General features: G+C 33.2%; 2 protein-coding genes across 5 annotated transcripts in view; one reads left to right on the top strand and one right to left on the bottom strand.

The window, feature by feature from the left end:
• Window positions 1–24,418, top strand: part of LOC126734172 (uncharacterized) — a 121,688-nt gene that overhangs the window by 90,645 nt on the left and 6,625 nt on the right. For all 4 annotated transcript variants that reach the window (XM_050437713.1, XM_050437711.1, XM_050437712.1 and 1 more), the window contains 5 exons: window positions 1,039–1,219; window positions 1,288–1,485; window positions 6,483–6,803; window positions 18,791–18,972; window positions 19,035–19,295. In XM_050437713.1, coding sequence (XP_050293670.1) covers window positions 1,039–1,219; window positions 1,288–1,485; window positions 6,483–6,803; window positions 18,791–18,972; window positions 19,035–19,225 — 1,073 coding nt within the window. In that variant the 3' untranslated portion in view covers window positions 19,226–19,295. The remainder of the gene's footprint in view (window positions 1–1,038; window positions 1,220–1,287; window positions 1,486–6,482; window positions 6,804–18,790; window positions 18,973–19,034; window positions 19,296–24,418) is intronic.
• LOC126734178 (uncharacterized) lies at window positions 16,672–18,392 on the bottom strand. Its single transcript, XM_050437719.1, has 2 exons — window positions 17,806–18,392; window positions 16,672–17,096 (listed from the first exon to the last, which is right to left on the bottom strand). Exons 1-2 carry the CDS (start codon window positions 18,046–18,048, stop codon window positions 16,911–16,913), a joined length of 429 nt encoding a protein of 142 aa, XP_050293676.1. The 5' UTR covers window positions 18,049–18,392; the 3' UTR covers window positions 16,672–16,910.

Here is a 24,418-nt window from a genome sequence, read left to right as displayed (position 1 = left end):
CTACCATAACAAATGATGGAGAAAGCAATAAAAATTTAAATGTTGTCAAATTTTAACAATAGTGTATTAATGTGATTTATGAAGATATGGAACCGACTTAACAATATTTTCTAGGTATGTATAAAATGCGGCTTCTGTTAAAATTTATTTAAAAAAAAACACTGTTTCATAAAAAAGGATGTGCATAGGAAATAAATAACAAATAATCTTCGAGCTACTGCAGACGTTATATGAATTTCTTTTCTTTTGAACATTTTGAACCTTAACTACCGAAGAAAACATCAAAAAAATATCAAATTATTTTGCGCACTTAAAGAACTTTACGGTTAAAAAAACGTCAAAACATGTGTTGACAAACTATAAATTGAATGTGAAATAAACGTCCAATTAAAATCGACATAAAATGACTTTTTTAGGCACTAGTGCGTAAAAAGTGAAACTTTACGCACCCTAGGAAGTGTGTCAAGTGAACACTTTTCTCACGGTAGTACAAAAGAATTTTTTTTTATTTAAAATATTTGAATATACCATTGCGACATCGAACTAACTTTACCCGGTTTTAAGGGAAGCGTCATTTTGGTTTAAAAACTGTTGAGGATTAGGTTTTTTTTCACAAAAAAGTAAAAAACTGCACTAAGAAAAAAGTTACGGACATTTGAAACCATTAGAAATGCAATGTGATCGATTTTCATTTTTTAACTTTACGGTGCTGTAGTTTAAAATCCAATTTCGGACTAAGGTAAGTTGCTTTAAATCGTTCATTTTGTTCTCAAGAATATGTGGTGAGATTTTGTACAGACTACGCAAGTACTTACGCAATATTCAGTATGATTAAAATGATATATTAAAATTGATATATAAATTATACCCATTAAGTACCGATACTACACCATTATAATACTTCAAGCAATTTATTGATTTGTTTTTAAAATTATCGCATCTAAATGGCAGATATACAAAATCATCATCTATTTTCTTCTCATTAATTCAACATGTGAACTAAAGAGGGTTAATTCCTTTCGGAACTTTTCAAAACAGCATCCGCCCCACCAGAAAAACCAAAAGTATCCGCCGCCGCCCCCGAAGTGTCTTACCAATCGAGATCCAACGCGGTGGAGGCGCGACTTACCACCGCCACCACCACCACCACCCACGATCGATATTCGATGGCCGATTTGGGCAGGAGCGGCTTTCAACCCTACAGACCGGAAGACCATCGGTAAGTAAATCAGAAACTTACCAAAACATTAAAAAAAAAACAACGATTACGTTGTAATGTGGTTTAAGGATACCTCAAGTGCCAGTCGGTTTAGAAATGGCGGCGGCCGGCTACCCGTCGCCTTACGCCCACTATCCTTTACCATTAGTTGAGGAGCAGCTTTATTACGAGAGAATACTGAGACCGTCTGCTTGGCCGATGGGACACCCTTACCTACCGTATTTGGGCTTACCGGGGGCCCATATGCCACTTTATATGCACGAACGGTAAGAGCAAAATTTGTAATTTGTATAGGTCTAAGTCTTTAAAAAGTTCTATTTATGACCCAATCTATTCAGTTTGAAACCAGTACCCAAAAACGACAATATTTCCTAAAATATGACACGCCCTTAAAAGTGAAACTTATTTTCACCAAGAGAGTCTATTTTGTTAAAAAAAAGTCACGTTGGTTGGTTAAAACCGTGGTGTCCAAAGTGAGACATCCTACATGCTGTACATTTAAAATAACTCCGCTTAGAAGGCTTGAAAGAAGTCGAATGTCATGAAATTTTGCAAAATAATGAATCTCTAAAAATGTGTTCTTTTGAGCTATGGCCATTTGAAGTTATGTCATATATTAACTTGGTCTACCCCTATATAAAGGGTGAGATACACTTAAAATCTTAAATAGAAAGAGGTGAGATGATACATTATCTTGAAGCTCTTGAAAGAGATATCTCTGTTTATCACAGAAAACAATAAATAAAAACATTTTTTTGAAATTTTTATTATTATTTAATTAAATGTTAAAAATGATTTCCGTTATTTTGAAGACAATAATAAAGTCTACTTTTAAATTCTTCACGTACATTTACAAATGTTTCTCTGGATATGGAAAAAATGGCATTCCTGAACTATTCTCTGCTGGAACTTGCTCTAGTGACACAGGTTGCGTAACGTTTAAAAACCACAGATTTTAGAGGACTCTACTAAATAAAGTCAAGAGGTAGGTGGTGTTAGATCCGGGAATCTAGGTGGCCTTCAAGAGGACCTCTTCATCCAATCCACTAGTTAGGATAATAATCATCCAACCATTGCCTAACGGGAACTACAGTATTGGCCATAAAAGTTGGAACTTTTAAAAATTTTAAATTTTTTAAATGTTTTATATTTTATTTTTTGTACGTCCGATCAATAAACATATTTATAAGTAAACAAAAGAGCATACCAGAATTTCAACCTTATCTTGTTTCAGACAATAAGAAATACTTTAAATTTTTGTGCTGGACAAAATGCTTGGATCTTTTTATAAAAGATGTATTTTACAGTCTTTGACGCACCAGTGTGCAAGTGGGTTCTTTTTATTTATTTTATTTTGTGTTACCATGGGAAAAGGCAAGGCCTATTCCAGCGACATTCGCCAAAGAATTTTAGATTTTTACAATCAGGGTGTTAGGCAGCATAATATTACTCAAAGACTAAACGTTCCTTAGAACACCGTGTCACGGATAATTAAGACATATCGTATATTTGGAAATGTGGTACCAGGTAAAAGCACTGGAAGACCTAAAGCCACGATTGCCCGTGTAGATAGGCGAATTTTAAATATTTCCCAGAATGACCCATTTTTGTCATCCTCCAAAATTTTACAAAAATTAAATGAAGATGAGCCTTCCAATGTCTCTGCAAGAACGGTAAGAAGGCGATTGTGTTCTGGTGGACTTAACAGCTACAGACCTGCTAAAAAACCTTTGCTGCGGAAGAAAAATGTCAAGTTACGCCTACAATTTGCAATGTATCATCTTAACTGGACTGTACAAGATTGTCCGATGTTTATCCGACCTACGGTTAAACATGGAGGTGGTAATGTGATAGTATGGGGATGCTTTTCTTGGTATGGTACTGCGCCAATACATAAAATTGTGGGAAAAATGGATCGATTTATGTATCGGGATATTTTGCGAAATATAATGGAGCCTTACACATTTGAGTCTATGCCAGTAAATTTTGTATTCCAGCATGATAACATGATATGGTTTTAAAGTGAGAGTCCCAGAGTCCAGACTTAAACCCGATTGAAAATTTATGGGAACATCTGGATCGCAAAATTCGGGCATCTGGAACAGTCAAAAATGCTAATGAACTATTTCATAAGCTTGTTGAAGCCTTGACAGACAAATAATTGAAAATTTGATTGCATCAATGCCCAGAAGTATGCAGGCAGTAATTAATGCTAAGGGTTACCATACCAAATATTAATTATAATATTATGGTTTCAATAAGTTATGTTTTATGTCGTTTTTGAATAAAAATCATTTAGTTCCAAGTTTCCATTTTTATACCGAACTGCTACTGGTGCTGAATTTTTGTCAAGATTTAAATTAATTAACACTAGTTTTTCGTGTACAACAACTTAAGAAAATAAAATGCTAATTAAAAGGCACACAAAATATAATAAATTTTCAAAAGTTCCAACTATTATGGCCAACACTGTACATAGTGAGGAGGGGCTCCATCCTGTTGGAATTATTGCAAGCGTCCTTCTAAAGATAAATTTTCATGTATGCCCCTCTGATGTCCTAATTCTCGCACTTTTAGTGGTTCGATACACCTCTATAGCATTTCAGATTGCATGTCGCCGTTCAAATTTCCTGGTATAAATTTTGAGCCGATAATACCACATATCCTTTGTAAAAAAAGGCGTTCTTTCTGATTCTGCATTAAAAAATGGTGGTTTCCATTTAAAAATCGTTTTTTGAGTCACCCTGTATATTTAATTTCCACGTAGAAAAACCCTAAACCCAATATTAAAATCGACGGGTTCGGGAATTTTTTTCGGAAACGGTCCATTTCATTTTTATTGAATTTATCCGCTACTTTACCGATGCACTGTATAGAAGTTATAATAAAAAATAACAAATTGCGTAGGGTAACAGGCACAGTTGTTGGCACTCTAATAGTTATTGGCATCCATTTCACAAATAGTGTTTTATTAAGATTATAAATAAAAATCTTTAAATCCTTCGAATCTTAATATAATCTGGCAACATTGTTTATTTCCCAGTGGTAATTTCCACACGTCAGGCTTGACAGTTTAAATACATCTTTGAAAGTCAACAGCCGATGTCTTGTGGTGTTTAAGATATTGAGCTAAATATTGTTAAAGTCTTTGTGATTGGCACCTTTGTGATAAGATATTTAAGGAGGTGTAATACAACTAAAAAGGTAAATGTGAGTTATATGAATTAAACAGACATTGTTGTGCTAAAAAATGCATGATGCACTAATTTTTCCCGCGTTTTTCGTTTATTTACTAGGATGCCAATTACTGTATAGAAGATTTGATTAAATGATAGTTATTGGCGCATTTGTTAATTTTAAAACAAAAAAAGTTATGGAAGTGAATTGTTTACTTACGGCACTCGCTATGTATAATACTATTCTAATACTCATTCACTTACTTAGGTATTTTTTTTATAGAAAATGCCTAAAGTAAGAGAGGACCTAAAATATAGCAAAAGTTATAATGAAGAAAACCTGCAAAAAGCTCTAGAAGAAATTAAAAATGGGTTACCAAAAAAAACAGCTGCTAAAAAATTTGGTATACCACTTGCCACCCTACAGTTCCGGTTAAGTAAAAAATTTTGTAAAACTGGTCATGGCCCTTCTGCAGTATTGACAAAGGAAGAAGAGAATGTCCTAGTTAAATGGGTAACAGAAAGTGTTCGAAAAGGTTTTCCTCAGCGAAAGTGTCAAAGCATTTTTGGAAAAAAATCCTAGGCCAAACCCCTTTAAGGATAATTATCCAGGTAACGGTTGGTACAAAAGTTTTTTAAAGCGTCATCCAGTTTTAACTGAAAGACAACCTGAACCAGTTACTACCGCCAGTGCTACAGTGAGCGAACGGGATATAATGGGCTGGTTTGCTAAGATTGAAGAATATTTTAAAGAAATAAATGTGATGGATATATTGAACGATCCCCAAAGGGTTTTTAACTCTGACGAGACAAATTTTCAATTGTGTCCGAAAACAAAAAACGTTTTAGCTCCCATTGGTACACGAAATGTTTATGAAGTAGATCGAGGTGAAGCAAAGTCAACAGTAACAGTTTTGTTCACTTTTTCGGCTGCAGGTGAAACCACTCCTCCCATGATGATATTTCCTTACAAAAGATTGCCAGCTGACATTACTACTAATATTTCAAGTGAATGGGGAATAGGCTGCTCTCCCAATGGTTGGATGAAAGCTGAGCTCTTTTATGAGTATATTGCCAATGTTTTCTACAGTAACCTTGTAAAAAAAAACTCAAAATTCCCTAGCATTTTATTTGTAGATGGACATACTACTCATCTAACATACAAAATTAGTGACCTTTGCACAAGGTTACAAATTATTTTAGTAGCTTTGTATCCAAACTCAACCAGGATTCTCCAACCTGTAGATGTTTCTGCTTTAGACCATTAAAAGATCTATAGAGAAAAGGAGTTTTAGCTTAGAGAAGGGAAAATCCTTCAATATCTCTTACTAAAAATAAAATCGCTCCTATTTTAAATGAAGCAATTTTGATTAAATAAAAATAAAGTAAACCCATGTAGGTATACCTAGTTTTCATTGAAATCTCAAACCGTACATCAGGTGCCAATCACTTTGTCCTGAGGTGCCAATGATATTTTTTATAGTGCCAATAACACAATGTTTGCACATATTTATATTTTGATAAAAATTGTTTTCTAATCTTATATTAATCGTACTTTTACGATTTAATTATTAAATATATTCCCAATACATATTTATTTATGATAGATATTTAAAAAACCCAATATAAAACTATTTATTATTTTATACGGAAAATAAAGTATCTCTTAAAGTGCCAATAACTGTACTGTTTACCCTATTTGTTAAAAGGAAGACTCTGCTAAAAGGAAAATAAGGAAATTTTGCTGTTTTTCATTGTTTTACTTGTTTTTTTTTTCTTATATCTTTATGTAATAACCATAAAATGTCCAGAATGAAAACATGCACCATAATAATTTGTATTTTTGTCTGAAGAAGCTTCAATAAAGGATCGAGGCGCCGCTTAACAAATAATAACCTCTTGTATTTGCGGTGCTATATCCCAAAGAAACTTTTGCTCTTTGGAAGCTATCTATTGTTGGTATTGCATTATTTTTATTATTAAATAATAAGAGCGATACCTCGCAATTACAACCAAAGTGGAACACTTTGAATACTGTACATACATTGAAAATGTATGTAAATAAAAGAAAACTGTTATTTTTCTAGACTTAAACTGGAAGAGGAACATCGGCAACGACTCGCCGCGGCCGCGGCGGCACGTTCGAAGGATGTCGATTTCGAGAGGGAAATGATCGAACGGGAACGGGAAAAACAGGAACGGATGGCGAGGGAAAAGGCGGCGGCGGTAGAGGCGGCCGCCCGACGGGTCTCGCCGCATTTACTCGGTTTGCCGTCGGTTATGCATCCGGCGGCGGCCGGCATGTTGCCGCCCTCGATGGGTTTAGGGCCGCCCGCGGCCAGACATTCTCCCCTAGGGGCGCCGCCCGGATATTTGGCGGCGCCGCCCCAAGGATATCAAGTACCAAGGTACGAAGTACACATTAAATAGTATAATAATTTATGCAGTATTTTAAAATGAGTTCAAAAAACTAATCAACTAAAAATATAGCATGTCATATATTGTAATAAAATATATATGTATAGGGGTGCTCGAATTCGACGCGCGTCATTGGGATTTCGGAAACCATAAGAGATACAGGGTCGGTTAAATGGAGGGAAAGTTGCGCAATTTAATACTAAATAAAATGCCGTTTTGGGTTTCCAAAATATTCCGAAGATATTTGACAAAAAAACCGGAATTTTCAATTTTAGTTTTTATTTTTTCCTCATTTTGTTGATTAAGATAACTCAAAATAGAAAACACATTTTCATGGCCACTTTTTCTGCTCTATAACTCATCTCTGGACTATCACAAAGATAAACCAAGATTCTTAAGATTGGCAACGTTGGATCACATAAATAATCAGTCAAGAAAGTATTACTAAAAGAGCTTGCAAACAGCACATTGAACTGAACTCGAGGACGTGTCTAACTGATACTATATTTTGAATAAATTAAATAACTAGTAGTGGATCTGTCGGTTCGTAAGTGTGGTTATATTGGATCGCGTAAAGGGGAAGCTTGCAGGCAGCACACTGAACCTTGATATTGTAAAAAGGTTTTAATACCTATCTGATTTTCTATCTCCTGTAGTCTGAAGTTAGATGCTCATAGACAAACTACTTTCGTTCATTTGACTGGACTGAAATACATGCAAAAACAGGAGGTTGTTTGAAGATTATTGGCAATGTTGGATCACATTAATTATGTATCAACGTCAACTAATTGTAAAGGCATTGCATATAGTACATTGAACTGCCATATTACCAAACATTTGAATGATTTTTCGCCAATAAAGCTCGTACCCTATCCGACGTAATTGACTGATTCCTTTCGTTTAATTCCATTATAAAAAGACAAGCAGAAAGTACAAAGTTCCTTAAGCTTGGCACCGTTGGATCTCAATTATCTGTGTCAACAAGACATTAATGATCTGTAAACGTCATTATAATAGAAAAGCTTGCGGACAGCACGGTGAACAGCCATATTATCAAACATTTGGTCAATACCGCTTATCCTTCATTGAACGTAATTAATTTAGACTACTTTAACTTTGGTTCATTGTTCTTGCATTCTACTATAGCCAAAGTTTACTGAATAAAATACAAGTTGCTTCACTTGGCGAAAAACCTTTTATCTTTCGATCTCAAAGGCAGGCCGCCGAGCTCCTCGCCGACGGGGAACTAGCAAAAAATGTAAAGGGGAATTCTGGTAAAAGATATCTATTATTTTACGAGTTTCGTCTAATTCTAACTGTAGGGGAAGACGGAGCACGATTTTATAATATCTTTATTATCTGGAATAAAATTATTATTTAATGTACCTACTTGGGAAAAATATGTAAATTGATAATACTATAAATTATTTGTTTTTATAACCACCAAACTAAATAAATTTTACATTATCAAAGTTTACCTAATTCAAGAACTAAATGGTTAATTTTTTTTGTTAATAATTAGGTACTTAGGTATCTTATTAAAGGTTGTTTTGGTACGACTGGTTTCATTAGGATTTATTTTTAAATCAAAGTTAAAAGTTTGTGTGAAAAAATGCATATATTACTGTTACTAAACTTAACAACTAAAGATAGACATAACTACTAAGTAATGACATGTTTGAATTTTAAATGATTGATTACTACACTTTTTGACGTATAATAGCATTACCAAAGACATTATAAGTAATAAACGTAATGTTTCATTCATAACCAGCCCAATAATGTAGAATTATATTGTTTTCAAATTAGTAGTGAGAGAGAAAAGGATGGAGAAAGGATTGTGTAGTATACAAATAATTTTCTATATCTATACGTGTTGTTTTCGTCGCTTTTGTGCAATTTTAAATAGAGGCGAAAAATGTCATTACATAATTAATTAACCGTAATATTTTTCATGTGACGACGCTGGTGGTAAAAATACGAAAGCCTTTTGCTGTTTAAACGTAAATAAATAAACTTACCGATGAAATTTGGATTTTAATGCTCTACTCTCTTTACGACACAAAAATGCACCATGATCTAGGCTTGAGCTAAGTCGTGAATTTGAATTCACAGGTATAACTGTTAACGCGATTTTCTATTCACTGTGAATATAACCTGTGAACGTGAATTCACGATTGAGCGCCGGTTGGCGAGTTTGGTTATCGTGCAGTTTAATATCATGGCAGTGAATTCGCATAATAATAAGAAAAGTATTACTATTCTGTGTTTATTGTGTTAAGGATAGTTCATACCCAGATACAAATATTAAGGGGGCCTAAAGTAAATAAAAATTGGAGACAATATCATTGACAATGAGAACAATGATTCATTGTTGTCACATTTGAAAAGATATATATTTTCAGACATTTTTAAAGCTAATATCACGATGTCTTGATAAGAAATTATTGTCTTTAAAACTTTAAAATAATGATAAAAACAAACATATTTTAATATTCGACCTTCCGCAGAAATAGATAAATTAAAATATTCTATCATAATAAAAATCCAGTAAAAAGAAACTAAATAAGCATGACAACCCATCGTCTATCCGTCTCTCTCGTTTTTCCCCACAAACGAGAGAGACGGATAGACGATGGGAGTCAGATAGTCTGTTTAACGATGGCTAATCGCTGATGAATAAATTACTTCTTTCGGTTTTTCAAATTTCAACGCGCATTCGTTAGTCTGAATGTGAACGCGCCTTTCTCATTCACATTTTGACATTTCACAGTTTATTTTTAAGTTGTCATCAAGTCGTGAATGTGATTTTTTATTCACAGTGAATGATTCACATGTAGTGAAATTTTGCTCAACTCTACCATGATCGTTTATTTTGGCATTAATTCTCGTCGGAAGCGTCACTGAATTCCTTCCTTAATGTGTGACTTGCAATGATGTTAGAATTATCTGTGCCTGGAAAAATAGTACGTTACGATTTCCCTATACACCAAAAAATTCCAAATATTAAAAGGTACCTTCTATAATACATATTGCCATTATAAGTGCACAAATTAGAAGAAAACATAAAATATACTTGGTCAATGCTCTGGTCAGGAACAATGTAGGAATTGCGTCGGGTCTAAGACGTTGATTTGAAGGGGACATAAAACTGCTCTCCGCAAAATGCAAGCTACAGATATTAACCCTTTTATAACATTGTTCCGGAGTAAGATCGGCATATCTATGTTCGCCAGTAAATCCCAAAATACCTTTCCAGAGTTGGCACCTATAATCCATTTTTTATATTAATTTAAAAAAAGAAACAGGAACCAGATCATAAAGTAACTAGGAATGCAATCATGAATTTAATAAACAACTAATTCCAATGTACTTACCTATTTTCATTTTTCGGACATCTAAAAACCATTCAACCACTTCCACGCTTTGTAAAACAACTGTCTACCGAACAATAAGTCGACATTTTAATATAATAGATTATAATAATTTGCCAGTCCACTGAGTCCACCTGGTACAACTAGTAATAAAACCCTCGCACATCAAAACGATTTAAACTCTACTCACTCTGTAACCCAACAGATTCGATTGTAGGAGCGTCGCCCGGCAGCATATTCGTAAATACCCGACGCGTTATGGACTCGAGATATTTCGGCTGCGCCCGAGCATCGTTTACTAAATACCTGACATATCATGACGACACGTCTGTTATTTATCTTTTGTGTTGTGTTTTGCCTTTTAATTTTTAATCATTTATTTGGCTTTCAAATTCAAGGCTGTGAACAAGTAACACGTGTTTTCCGAAAGTAGATAAAATAAAAAATGTGTGATTTAGGTGATCTACCAAAAAACTATGAAGCATTAGTAGGTACCATAGCGCATAATACATAACGCAATAATTGAGAAAGGTATTCAATATATTATGACCAAATTTAGGTCAAAAGAAGATGTCGAGGTAAGTAAAATTCTAGGTAAATATAGCTAACTCGGGAATTTTCGTAACTGGCGTAATTAAGAAGATCAATTAGATAATAATTATAAAGCTTAATGAACAAAAATGATAATATATTTAGGACTATAAATTAGGCATGGGATGGGACATCTTTGATGTCACATGTTGATAGATTTTTGTTTACTTTACGGGTCATTGACCTTCGTGAATACTATTTATTTTATTGCTTTATAAAATTAACTCTGTTTTGTAGTGATACATAATATATCATATTATTATACTTCTCAGGGAGTGTATGGGTTTATAAAATTATAAAAAAAATGCTTTTTTTAAGTACAAATTTTATGAAAATTGACGCGGTCGATATGTGGATGCGCGGAAGAGGACGAAAATTACGTAAAAAACAGCTGAATAAAAGTAGGCAAATGATACATCAAAATACGTGGAATATCGGGTAGCATTAAAAAATTTATTAATATAGTGGGCGTCCGGTTAAAAAAAAATACTTATTTTATTATAACTAAAAGACTATAATCCTGGCGTATCCCTTTCCCTCACAATATTGTCTGTTGTTTTTCCACTTAATATTATTTACAAAAGAATGATATTTAACATAAATAAACACAATAAAATAGACTCGCTTTTCTCATCGCAAACAACGTTTGACAGCACTAAATGTGTTTGGCATCCTCCGAGCTGTTTTCAAATACGGCTCAAAACGCCTTACGTTGTATAGGGACTAGTAGCTCGCGATGGTACTCGTGGAGCACCAACCAAGAGATGGCGCTAAATAACGTTAATTTATAAAGAATAAATTACCGTAATCCATGTAGGAAAATTTGACTTGTAGCAGGGAACGATCCAGGAGGAAGCCTAATATCTTATTACTTATACCTACGTACATGAAACTCAGTCATCGTTAATGGGTTTACAAATTACCTTTGTAATTACGTTGCAATCCATAGACGGTGACTCAGTTTCTCGCTTAGGTATAATGTTATACGAAATTACTACAAATCGACGCAAAAAAATAACATTCTCTCCATAATTTCGTCTACTAACGTCAAATTGATTTCGTTAAAGAAATGGATGGCTGTTTTACAAACTGTGACAAAAGAAACATAGACTATTGAGAAAACTTTTAAGGTACCTACTAATACTCCTCGAAATATATTCAAAAGAATATATAGATGTCATTTTAATACATCAATAAAAAGATCTGCAACCAACTCAGAACTTGAAACTCAAAATAATAAACGTAAACGGAAGTCAAAGAATTTAGATTGTAAAGCAAAAATAAATATCGTTATAAAGAAATTATTTGAGGAAGTCAAAGAAAAAAATCCGTTTACAGTAGAAATCAACTAAAAATGACGTCAGAAATTTGTGGAAGAAGAAATTTAAGGAAGACTTCGGTGACTGAACTGGACGTCCCATGTTAGAAAAATTAGAAGAAACTTTAGCGAAACATAAAGAAAGCAATAATGTGCTTTACAAAATATCTCGATTGCATGAGGATTATGCTGTTGCTATCTATACTCCATTGATGCAGCGCGCACTAAAACTAAAACAAGCTAACGAAGTCATATTTGTAGATGCCTCCGGTAACTGTGACGGTTATAACCGTAAAATATCTTTCTTTGTCAGACCGCGGCAGGAGGATTACTGTTGGTTGTATACTAAGCAGTTGCCAAAAATCAGATTTATTTGATATAGCTGTCAAAGACTTAATAGACATTATGCCCCAAAATATTCAACCAACGGTAATTTTAACAGATAATGATCTAGGCGAACGTAATAATTTACAAACTAACTGGCCTCATGCGACATTATTACAGGTACATTCCATGTTCTTAAGGCGATATGGCGCTGGATACTTACGAGTAAAAATGGCGTTCGGCGAGACGATGCTCTAAAGTATTATAAACTTTTCAAGAACATTTTGAATGCAAAAACACTTAATGAACTTGAGGCAAACAAAGAAAAGTTCTTTAAAGATTGCAACCATGAGGGTTTTAAAAAGTATGTGAGCGAAATAATAAAAAACATCTTGTCGAACTTGCATTGTCTTATTTATTTAATGTAACACGACGTTTCGGTTGGTAAGTATCTCCAACCGTTATCAAGTGTAAACTGTTTACACAAAGAAAAGAAATACCAAGTCTCCACATTGTCTGAAAACATGTGTTGCAAAAAATATAGCTTTGGGAATCAATAAATCAAAAAAATAAATCTGTCTAAAATTGAGCCTAAAAAGTTTTGTTTATTCAGGGTGACCCAGCTTTACCTAGGAATATTTAAAATTTTAATAAAAGTGAACAATTTTGATTTTCTAAATTTTTTAAAAATTCTTCATTGATTTCGAAATAAATGAAATTAGAAGAATTTATAATACTTTTACTTACTACTAAAATTTTTTTTTAATTTCTCTTCTAATTTTATTATACAGCAAATAATGCGTCAGTTACATAAGTCTGATACGTCTGGTATATAATAAAGCGAGTTCGAGTGGATGACGCGTCAGGTAATAAGTCTGATGCGTCTGCTATGTAACGAAACTACTTCGGGTGGATTATACGTCGGGTATTTACGAATATGCCGCCCGGCAAATGAAGTGAGGGGCGGTGAATAGGTAATTCGGCGCGTGGAGCCGAGTGAAGCAACTTGTATTTTATTCAGTAAACTTTGCTATAGCGATCTCTTATAATAGAAATTAATATTTAATAAACATAACAATAATATATTTATATCTGTAAATCAATTTCTTCATCTGTAATGCGTGTAAATTTAATATATTCATAGGTAGTTTAATCTTTTTCCGTGACATCTGTGTTAACACCATTTCTAATAAACTGACGTACAGTCATATATTTAAATGACATTCCAACAATAAATCTCGTGGGCGTATTTAACTGAGAAAATTTACTTTGAATAAATTAATTTTCAAAATGGTAAGATAGTTGCTAGATTATTGGTTCAATAGAGCCTTATTTTTTTTAGTACATAGTCAAATGTACGCCGCTACTCTAAGCCAAGTTAATAATTGTAAAATGAAATAAAACTTCACTTAAGTCGCAACTAATGTTCAAATTGTCTGCCTGCATACGACGTTTTAAATGAAATTAGTGAACACTTTTTTTTTTAATTTCTCACTTTTTATTAATTATTGTTCCCCGTAAAGTAGGTAAGTTTAAATAATTTATTTATGGCGTGGCCGCCACGTTCACCCGATTTAAATCCTTTGGATTTCTTTTCTTCGGGAGCAATAAAAGACAAAGTCTACAACAATCTTATTAGAAGACGTAGCTGAACTGCGTCGGAAAATCCAGGCAGCCGCTGAACAGATCAACAATAGATGTTTCGCCCAATTAATAACGCGATCTTTTCTAAAAAGGTGTAGAACGCGTAATTTTAGGAAAGAGCAGTTTTTAGGACTTTAATTTCAGACCTTCTAGGGCTCGTCGAGTCTATAAAAACCAAGTGACTTTACCCCTTTCGTCTAACTTGCTAGAGCAAATCCTTGACGTTGGAATTAATCCTCAAGCATAAGAACTAACCAAATTCCTGGTAATCATCTATTCCAACAGTTCTGAGTATTCCAATTTGCTTTGAACTCAATGTTATCAGGTGATTTCGATCTTAAGTCATTAGAAGGATTATTGAATTAATATTATGAGTTTTTACAGAGGAAATAAGAGGAATGATTCATCTTATAGTGTTGATAGCTGTAATATTCAGTACTGCAGCACAATAAAGGACCTTGGGATATGGTTTGATGAAGAACTAACCTTTAATACACAAGTGTAGGGATTTATCAATGGAAACCTGCAAGAGAGTTTATATTTTACTTGTAGTTGCTCTGCTTGATTATGGTTCAATGGTTTGGTCACCATTTTACATGAACAGCTGTATAGCCTTGGAACGGGTTCAGAATTTTGTCTGTTTAAGCTAAATACGAGAATTCCTGATAATCATATATATGATCATGCGTTGGAGATGCTAAATCTAAAGACTTTAAAACAAAGACGTTTACATTAAGATCTCATTTTTATATTCAAATTGTTAAATGGTCATATAAATTGCCCTGGGGCCTGTTTCATAAAAAATATTAGTCCAATATTATTGGCAAAAATCTAGTAATATTAGTTTACATTATCAATTTATGTTTCATAAACTTATTAGATAATATTATTAATTATTAGCGTATTGGTTAATAAATTAGTACATTTTATTACGATAATTTGAGAACTGTTTCATAAATACCTAGACTTCATAAATTTTACTAATAAAATTGATGTATTTTTATGAGTGTTTTTAGCATAATAATGTGAGTTAGAATAATAGAGTTAATTTGCAAAAGTTTACAAAATGGGCGATTCTGAATCAAGTGACGAGGAAGAGAGAGTTTTTGTGAGAAGACCAAGAATATTTAGGGAACGAATTTCCTATTTTTATATAGAAGATACTTATGAATTTAATGAACGATTTAGGTTACCTAGTGCGAAGTTCTACGTAATTTTAAACAGAATAGAACAACAACTAGCCCACGATACAAGGCGAAATTACGCGTTAACGCCGAAACAGCAACTAATGGTTGCTTTACATTGGCTTGGAAGTGGCATGCAGTATCACAGTGCAGGAGATATGCATGGCATCTCAAAAGCTACAGTATGCCGTATAGTTCACAAAGTTGTTCTATCTATTAACAGAACCATGCTTAGAGAAACCGTTTGTTGGCCCGATGATATTGGAAGAGTTATGTATCAATTTAAACAAATTGCTGGTATGCCGCTTGTTTGTGGAGCAGTTGATGGAACACTTATTAAAGTTGATGCACCTAGTTTACATGAACCAGCTTTTGTTGATCGCCATGGAAACCACTCTTTAAATATTATGCTTGTTTGTGGTCCTTTGTTAAAATTTTACTACGTTTCCGCTAACTGGCCTGGTAGCGTAAGTGATGCGAGAGTTTTGCGAACTAGTTCATTATTCCAAAGAATGGAAAACGGTTGGCGACCATTTCCAGGATCTGTATTGCTGGGAGACTCCATTTATCCACTTAAATCATGGCTTATTCCACCTGTTTTACGAAATGACGGTGACGCTTCGCAAATGCGATTTCTAAGAGCTCATAAAACGACTCGCAGAGTAGTTGAATGTGCTATAGGCATTTTAAAAGAAAAATTTCCTTGCCTCAATTATGTTCGACTGAGAAATACAGTGTTTGCTTGCGAAATGATAAAATGTTGCGTCACTCTTTGCAACATATCAAAAGCAGATAACGAACAATATAACATAGAGGAGGAAGAAAATGCCAATGATGACAACATAGATGCAGAAGAACAAGATGAAATAGATATAGGAGCTGAGGAGAAACTTAACTATTTTTACAATTATTTTCGTAATAATTAATTAAAATATAGGACGTATAAAAGAAACTACAATATATTTTTTTAAATGCAAAATTGTTCTTTATTTACCTTTTTTATTTAGATAGATAACAATTTTTTTTAAATCAGTCATAGTTTTTCATTAATACCGATTACATCACCTTCTTCATTTAAAATATAATCAGTAATATTTTGTGTGTCCTTTTGCTCTTCAATATGGCTTGTAAGGTTACAGTGACTTACATTAAGTGACCTTTCTTTATCCCACACTTCCAACTCCAATTTTCGGACTTCTAGTTCAAGTTTTTTTCTCTTGAGGTCCTCGAGGTATTTTGTTTCATTGGAATTTTGGACAATGATTTTTCTCTTAAGACATCCTGCAACCGAAAACAATTAATTTTAGTAAAAAGGTCAAATCAAATGATGGAAAAAGGACAGTGTAGGGAATGATAAATACACGCTTGGAAAACTTACTTGAAAAGGTTACTTTCTATGCACAAAAATAAACGAGTTTTTTGGTGGAAAAATAAAAAATATAAGTAATAATCTTTTTATGAGGACAGTCTTTATCGAGGTCTTTATCTAATGGAAATGTATTTTTGTCCAGCTGTAGCCTTCTATCCAAAGCCAGCTGGAATTGAAAATTAATTTAGGAACTATCGATAATAACCTCTTGTTAACTTTTGGGACTTCAGCGGTGGGCTTACGACATCTTCAAATGTATTTCCCACATCCTCTTTTATCTCTGTTACATCAGGTTATGTCTCAGTATTAGTCGGTAGAGTTTGGGTTACAACCTCTTCCTCCATTGAATCCGCGACCCCGATTCCTTCTATAACTGGAGAGTTTTTTCCAATTATTTCAATTACTAGCTTGTCGGTGTCATCAAGTTTCGAATCGGGGCCGCCATCTGATCCAGTTTTTTTTGCGTTATCAAGTTTGATCTAAAAAATATCTTCAATTAAAATACAAAGTATATTAGTTTTTATTTTAAATTAGAGCGTTAGCACTGCATTGTAGCGTAATAAAAAAATTGCATGAATATTTTTTTAATAAAATTGCTGAGCAAGAGTAATAAAGTTCTATTTTTTTAAGTGCCTACATTGGAAAAAAACGGATGCTAATGAAATTAATACCATCATGCGATCCCTTCAAAATAAGAAAATAAAAAAATATACAAAATTGTCCAAAAATAACTTAAAAATTGTTTTTTCCCGTTTTTTTGGGACCAAAAAACAATTTTTTTTTGTTTTGGGTAAAAATGGTATTATCACTTTTGTTATTTATCATGAATAAACTAAATTTTTCCTCTCTTCCTCTTAAAGCCCAATTCATAAACTTTGCGCCTTGCGTTTAGTACGTAAAGCTCATGAACTGGATCTGATTCGACTCACCCCACTTTTGAGATTTTACTCATAGGCAACGCAAAATATTAAGCCGTTTAAAAGTTATTACTTAACACGCACATACTAGATTTTTAGAAAAAAACAGACACGATTTTTTTCCTCTAAACCGACTTTTACGACGTTTTAGGACTTTGTGAGATATCTAAACCACTTATATGGTTACGGATTATTATAGTGTATCTTAATACACTATAATAATCCGTTTGTATACAAACGGATTATAATGCGGAAGTAATAAGTTACTTACCATTGTTCGGTTCCGAATATTAGGCCAAGTAGCATCACGCACGTAGGTGTAGTCTTTCTCGCATGTAATCAATCCAATAGAAACCGCATAGTCCCTAACTTCCATCCATGCGGATCTTTTTGTTTCCTTGGTCAGTGTGGTAGAAAACTGTCCAAATAGACTATCTTTCATGTCTTTAATTTTTCGGAGAAAGTTTTGTTGCTTAACTTGCTTTTCCGATCTTTTACTTCTTATTTTAGACATTATGCAAATTTAACGCCACTTAATGGAACCGCACCGCAAATTATGACATAACCTCACTAACTTGTAAACAGCTGACTAGTAAAATAATATTATTAGTCTTCACTTTTATTAGTCTAATATATATTTTTATGAAACAGAAAAAAGCATACTAATATTATTAATTTATGAGACTAATATTAATAGCTAATATTATCAGTATGGTTTATGAAACAGGCCGCTGAAGACTTCTGAAGATGATTTTCTTTAATGTGCCAACTAGAAACCTAAGACATAATCGTTTGTTTTCACTGCCTTTTCGTAGCACTAATTATGCATCTCACTCTCCAATTGAGAGGACTTTTAAATTAAATGGTTAATATGTTTGTTAATCCTGTTAGAATTTAATAATTTATTATTGTGGTTAGATTAAATGAATTAATATGTTGTATTATTCTTTTTTGTAATGGGGTTGATCCCGTATAATAATACATAAATAAATAAAATTAAAACAAATTCATATAGTCATTTATCCTAGAGGTCTTCAGGGTTGTAACTAGCTTTAATGAGAGTCCTGGATGATTGTCTTTTAGTGGTAACTTTCATGATTTTATATGTATATGTCAGTTTAAAGAAGTAAAAAAATCAAAAATTGGCTCTGTTATATCTTAATTTCATGTTTTCTCTGTAAGGACTCACATAAAGTTCTACTATGACTATTAATTTAACTAATGTACTCGTAGAACTTTAATTTAATAATTTTTAGGTCGTCTCCGTCACTCCAACGTCATTCCAGTATGGCCCCGGTATCGTATTCGGGTCTAAACCTGTCCGCTCCGCCCCCCAGACATTCGTCGACCGTCATTCAACCCTCGGGACCGCTCATAAATGCCGGAACGGTACAACCGCCCCCCGCCCACAGTGCCACGCATTTATCCAACCACCACAGTAAGAAAATAATCTGCAAAAAAACTAAATTTTCACTTATTTCTTGTTCTTTAATGTTATAGGTCACCTGTTGGCAACGTCCGCAGATAAACAAGCCACATCTAGTCACAGTACGAAGCCGCCCACGCCAAAACCGACGCCGCCGCCGCCCCCTTCCGCTCCTAAAGGGACGCCGCCCTTACAACAAAGCGACGCCGAGCGGCGAACCCCGAACAGAACGGGTGATAAGAACGCGAACGGAGATTGTGCCTGACCTAGAAATTATTCTTTATCGGCTCGTTGTTGTTATCAGAGTTGTGCAGTCGAAGCAACATTGCAATTTGGTAAGGATCGTAACAAGTATATCGTGTAATATGAAAATTTAAGCGTTCTAATATTTAAAATAAGGGCTCAAATCAAAATGGCATCAGGTGACAACCAGGAATGTCCGGAATGGGAAAGTTTTGAGTTAGAATAATTTTTTGTTTTTTTGTAAAAATCTCATTAGTTGATTTTTTGAAGATAAAAATATAAATAAGGTATTCGTGTTTCAGAAGCATCTTATATAATCGCCGACTAAGAAAGCTAGATTGGTTTGGCTTATCGCACGATCTTTTGCAGTTGCTTGCTTCATTCTTGCAGTCAAGGATACAGTATGTAGTATATACAGGGTGTACACTGTGTCCCAATTTGGTTGTATTTGCTGGTTATCTCTGTTATCTTTAAAGATAGAGATGTGCGGTTTTCGCGAACCTGTGTCACTTTTTTGTAAAACTTTTATTGCCGCAAACAGAATTGAGATACCTTTTTTTGTTTCTGAGATACAGGGTGAAATTGAAAATTTTCACTTTTTGACGACTTGCTCTATCTCACGAACCATATAAGTTATAAAAAAAGTAAAAACTGCTATGGATAGATAATTTTAAATAAAATTCAGTGGCGTAGTCAAAAAATTTATTAAAGGCATTATTTAAGAGATATGACCCAAACTTGCATTTTTTTAAATGGAACATCCTGTATTTTTTCATACCAATAAATTGCGCTATTTTTTCCGATTAAAATGATATACAGGGTGTCTCACGACGAATAGACGCGATCGATATCTCGGAAACTAATTTTTTTAAAAATTTGAAAATTTAGCAACATGGCCCAATCGATGGGGACCACACAACTAAAATATTTTGACAGTTGTGACGTTTCCGGTTATACCGGAAGTAGGTGTCAACTTCGTTATTTTTAATAGAACACCCTGTATATTTTTACATTTTTGGCTTCCACGTGAAATTCTAGGTATATTTTGTGTATAATGTCCTATATCTAAGTGTAACCGTTTTTGAGATATTTTTAATTTCATGTGAATAAAATTATATTTATAAGCCCTAACATAATTACCGATTACTCCCTTTTAGTAGCCTTTATTTATTGGTTAGTTTCGGTTTTATTTTAAAGGAAGGACCACTTTAAAAGACTATTTTAATATTTGGCTTAAAAAAATATATAGGGGGGTCAAAAACTAGTATTAAAAATTAAAATGAAAAAATCATTAAAAGTCAATTTTTTTAAATGGAAACCCCCTATTTTTATAATTTTTTCATAAATATAATTAAAAATAAGCTTAACTTTATATAAGGTTATCTAGTCCAAAAATTGATAGTTTCCGAAATATTGACAGTTTAAATTTGGCCTAATGTTAAAAGCCGTATAGTTGTACACGGCTCAAGGATTGTTGATTAGTTGACCATGACGGTTGTCATAGTAACCGCTACAAGCAACAGTAAGATAATGGATTATAACAGAAATGTAACTTTTTAATTAAATTATACATGTAATTACACTTTTACGAAGAAAACTTAAATAACACGTCACTTATAAATTTAATGCATATAATCCATTGTCTTACTGCCGCTTCCAGCGGTTACTATGACAACCGTCATGATCAACTAATCAACAATCCTTGAGCCGTGTACAACTATACGGCTTTTAACATTAGGCCAAATTTAAACTGTCAATACTTCAAAAACTATCAATTTTTAGACTAGATAACCTTATATAAAGGTAACCTTATTTTTAATTATCTTTATGAAAAAATAATAAAAATAGGGGGTTTCTATTTAAAAAATTTGACTTTTAATGATTTTTATCATTTTAATTTTTAATGCTAGTTTTTGACCCCCTGTATCGTTTTTTTAGTTAGATATTAAAATAGTCTTTTAAAGTGGTCCTTCCTCTCAAATAAAACCAAAACTAACCAATAAATAAAGACTACTAAAAGGGAGTAATCGGTAATTATGTTAGGGCCTATAAACATAGGTTTTCACATGAAATTAAAAATATGTCAAAAACGGTTACACTTAGGTATAGGACATTATACACAAAATATACCTAGAATTTCACGTGGAAGCCAAAAATGTAAAAATATACAGGATGTTCCATTAAAAATAACGAAGTTGACACCTACTTCCGGTATAACCGGAAACGTCACAATTGTCAAAATATTTTAGTTGTGTGGCCCCCATCGATTGTGCCATGTTGCCAAATTTTCAAAATGTTTGAATAATTAGTTTCCGAAATATTGATCGCGTCTATTCGTCGTGAGACACCCTGTATAACACTTGGTATCTTAAGTCATGATAAATGGCCAAAACATGCAAAAAAACAAATCATAGCGAAAAAAACATTAGTTGGCCATGAAACAGAAAAAATTGAAGTTGGCTGTTTAAAGATGTCAGTATGAAGCTGTCAATAATTGTTTAGAATTTATTTATTTCGAACGAAAGTTTTTAAGTAAATATTTTAGTATTTTTCTTAAGGGATAGAGCGTAATTTTTAAGAATGACTAATAATTTTGAAAACAGTCACAAATATGACATGATAGCTTGTTTTATTGAGTGCCAAGAAAATAGTGACAGGGCATCCGATTTGTATTTAAACAGGTATGTGTTAGTGCCGTTACCTAATATTTGCTATTATACTTAAAACAATTTTTCTAAGATATCCTGAAAGGCGTCAACCAAACAAGTCTATTTTTCGGAGAATAAAAATGAGTTTGATTAATAATGGATCATTTACAAAGCCAAGAAATAAAAATTACCGTAGGCAAAATCAGGAAAATAATGAAATTGCGGTTTTAGCAAGTGTTGAGGCAAATCATTCAAATTCCTGTCGAAATATTGAAACTAATGTAGGAGTGTCAAAGAGTCAAACACAGCGAATATTAAAAAAATATAAATATAAACCATACAAAGTTAACATAGTTCAACAATTACATCCCGGGGATGCGCAAAGGCGAATAGTTTTTTGCAATTGGTTTTTAGAGCAAACTCGAATTGTTCCAAATTTTGCCAGAAAAGTTATATGGTCCGATGAAGCATATATAAGTTGCACTGGAATTTTTAACCGTCATAATAACAGGCATTGGTACACTCAGAATCCATACTTATTACGGGAACGCCAACAACAGGGCAGATTTGGATTTAGTGTATCATGCTTTATTTTGAGCACTAAAATAAAGTATGTTTTTTCTGAACACACTTTAACAGCAGCCAGATATCTGGAAATATTGCAGCGGATTTTACCAGAACTTCTAGATGAGATACCGTTGGCATTTTTAAATAGCATATATTTTTAGCAAGATGGGGCGCCAGCTCATAATTCTCAAATAGTAAGGCCATTTATAATCGAGACATTCGAAGATCGATGGATTGGTACCCACGCTCCAAACAGGTGGCCAGCTAGATCACCGGATCTTTCTGTTTTGGACTTTTTTGTCTGGTCTTTCTTAAAAAACAAAATTTATTTAAATGTGGTGCATAATTTGCAAGAACTTCAGGATGCTACAGTTCAAGCCTTTGAAGCCTTGCAAGCAAGGCCGCTTATTATTTTAAATGCCTTGCGGAGAATAACAACTCTATGCCAATTATGCGTTCAGGAAAATGGCAACCATTTCGAGCAATTTAATTAGTTTTCCTACAAATTTTTTTATAGGACTGTAGAATTAATAAATAAAAAATAGCTTGTTAAGGTTCTTTGTTAAATTTATTCAGTTGTTACAATATTTTTTTTAATAAAATTGCTTAAAACAAGAGTTTTTGTATCTAAGACTTTTAAATATTATATAATTAAAAGGTTTTTATTTGGTTATAAAAACTTCGATCACGGTATGATTGACATCTTTAAACAGCCAACTTCAATTTTTTCTGTTTCATGGCCAACTATTGTTTCTTTCGCTATGATTTGTTTTTTTTTACATATTTTGGCCATTTATCATGACTTAAGATACCAAGTGTTATATATCATTTTAATCGGAAAAAATAGCGCAATTTATTGGTATAAAAAAATACAGGGTGTTCCATTTAAAAAAATGCAAGTTTGGGTCATATCTCTTAAATTATGCCTTTAATAAAATTTTTGACTACGCCACTGAATTTTATTTAAAATTATCTATCCATAGCAGTTTTTACTTTTTTTATAACTTATATGGTTCGTGAGATAGAGCAAGTCGTCAAAAAGTGAAAATTTTCAATTTCACCCTGTATCTCAGAAACAAAAAAAGGTATCTCAATTCTGTTTGCGGCAATAAAAGTTTTACAAAAAAGTGACACAGGTTCGCGAAAACCGCACATCTCTATCTTTAAAAATAACAGAGATAACCAGCAAATACAACCAAATTGGGACACAGTGTACATCTCGTTGAAGTTTTGTCGCTTTGTCAGGGGTGCCTCAGGGGTCTAACCTGGGGCCATTGCTTTTCTTATGTCTTATCAATGATCTACCATTGTGCTTAAAATATTGTGATGGTGAAATATTTGCCGATGATTTTAAATTTTATAGAGCAACTAATAGTATTAAGGACTGCGAACTCCTTCAGCATGACCTGAATAGAGTAATACTTTGGGCAAAACAAAACAAATTATCTTTTAATGTTGAAAAGTGTATTACAGTAAATTTTACTAGAAAAAAAGTGCCAGTTAATTACAATTATAAAATGGGTACTAATGTCTTAAAATGTAAAACAGAAATAAAAGACTTGGGAGTAGTTTTCGACAATAAGTTGCATTTCGATGCTCATATTAACGCAGTTGTTAATAAGGCATTTCAGATTTTAGGATTTATAATTCGTAATGCCTGTAACTTTACTAATTTAAAGACCATTACTACTCTCTATAATGTCTTATGTTCGCAGCATATTGGAATATGCCTCGATTGTTTGGTGTCCGTTCTATTCGATTTACGAACAAATGTTGGAAAAAGTTCAAAAAAGGTTTTTGCGGTATTTGTACGATAAAAAAACATGGTGTGTATCTGATGGATATATCTTATGAAAACCTTTTGACAGAATTTAATTTAAAAAAACTTACTTCCAGAAGAACTGTGGCCTGCTTATTGTTTACACATAAGATTCCTCATAATAATATGTTGTTCATTTCTTCTCGAAAAACTGCTGTTAACGGTAAATATTCATAACAAT

The sequence above is a fragment of the Anthonomus grandis genome, chromosome 3, assembly GCF_022605725.1.
Source record: "Anthonomus grandis grandis chromosome 3, icAntGran1.3, whole genome shotgun sequence".
NCBI classification, from domain to species: domain Eukaryota; kingdom Metazoa; phylum Arthropoda; class Insecta; order Coleoptera; family Curculionidae; genus Anthonomus; species Anthonomus grandis.
The sequence above is the reverse complement of the archived record's forward strand: the minus strand, read 5'-3'. Positions and strand labels throughout refer to the sequence as shown.

Excerpts from the sequence above, each read along its gene's own strand:
- LOC126734178 (XM_050437719.1), bottom strand. The coding sequence starts at position 18,048 with ATGTCTAAAATAAGAAGTAAAAGATCGGAAAAGCAAGTTAAGCAACAA. Across the intron at positions 17,097-17,805 it reads ATATTCGGAACCGAACAATG|ATCAAACTTGATAACGCAAA; the intron begins GTAAGTAACTTA and ends GATATTTTTTAG.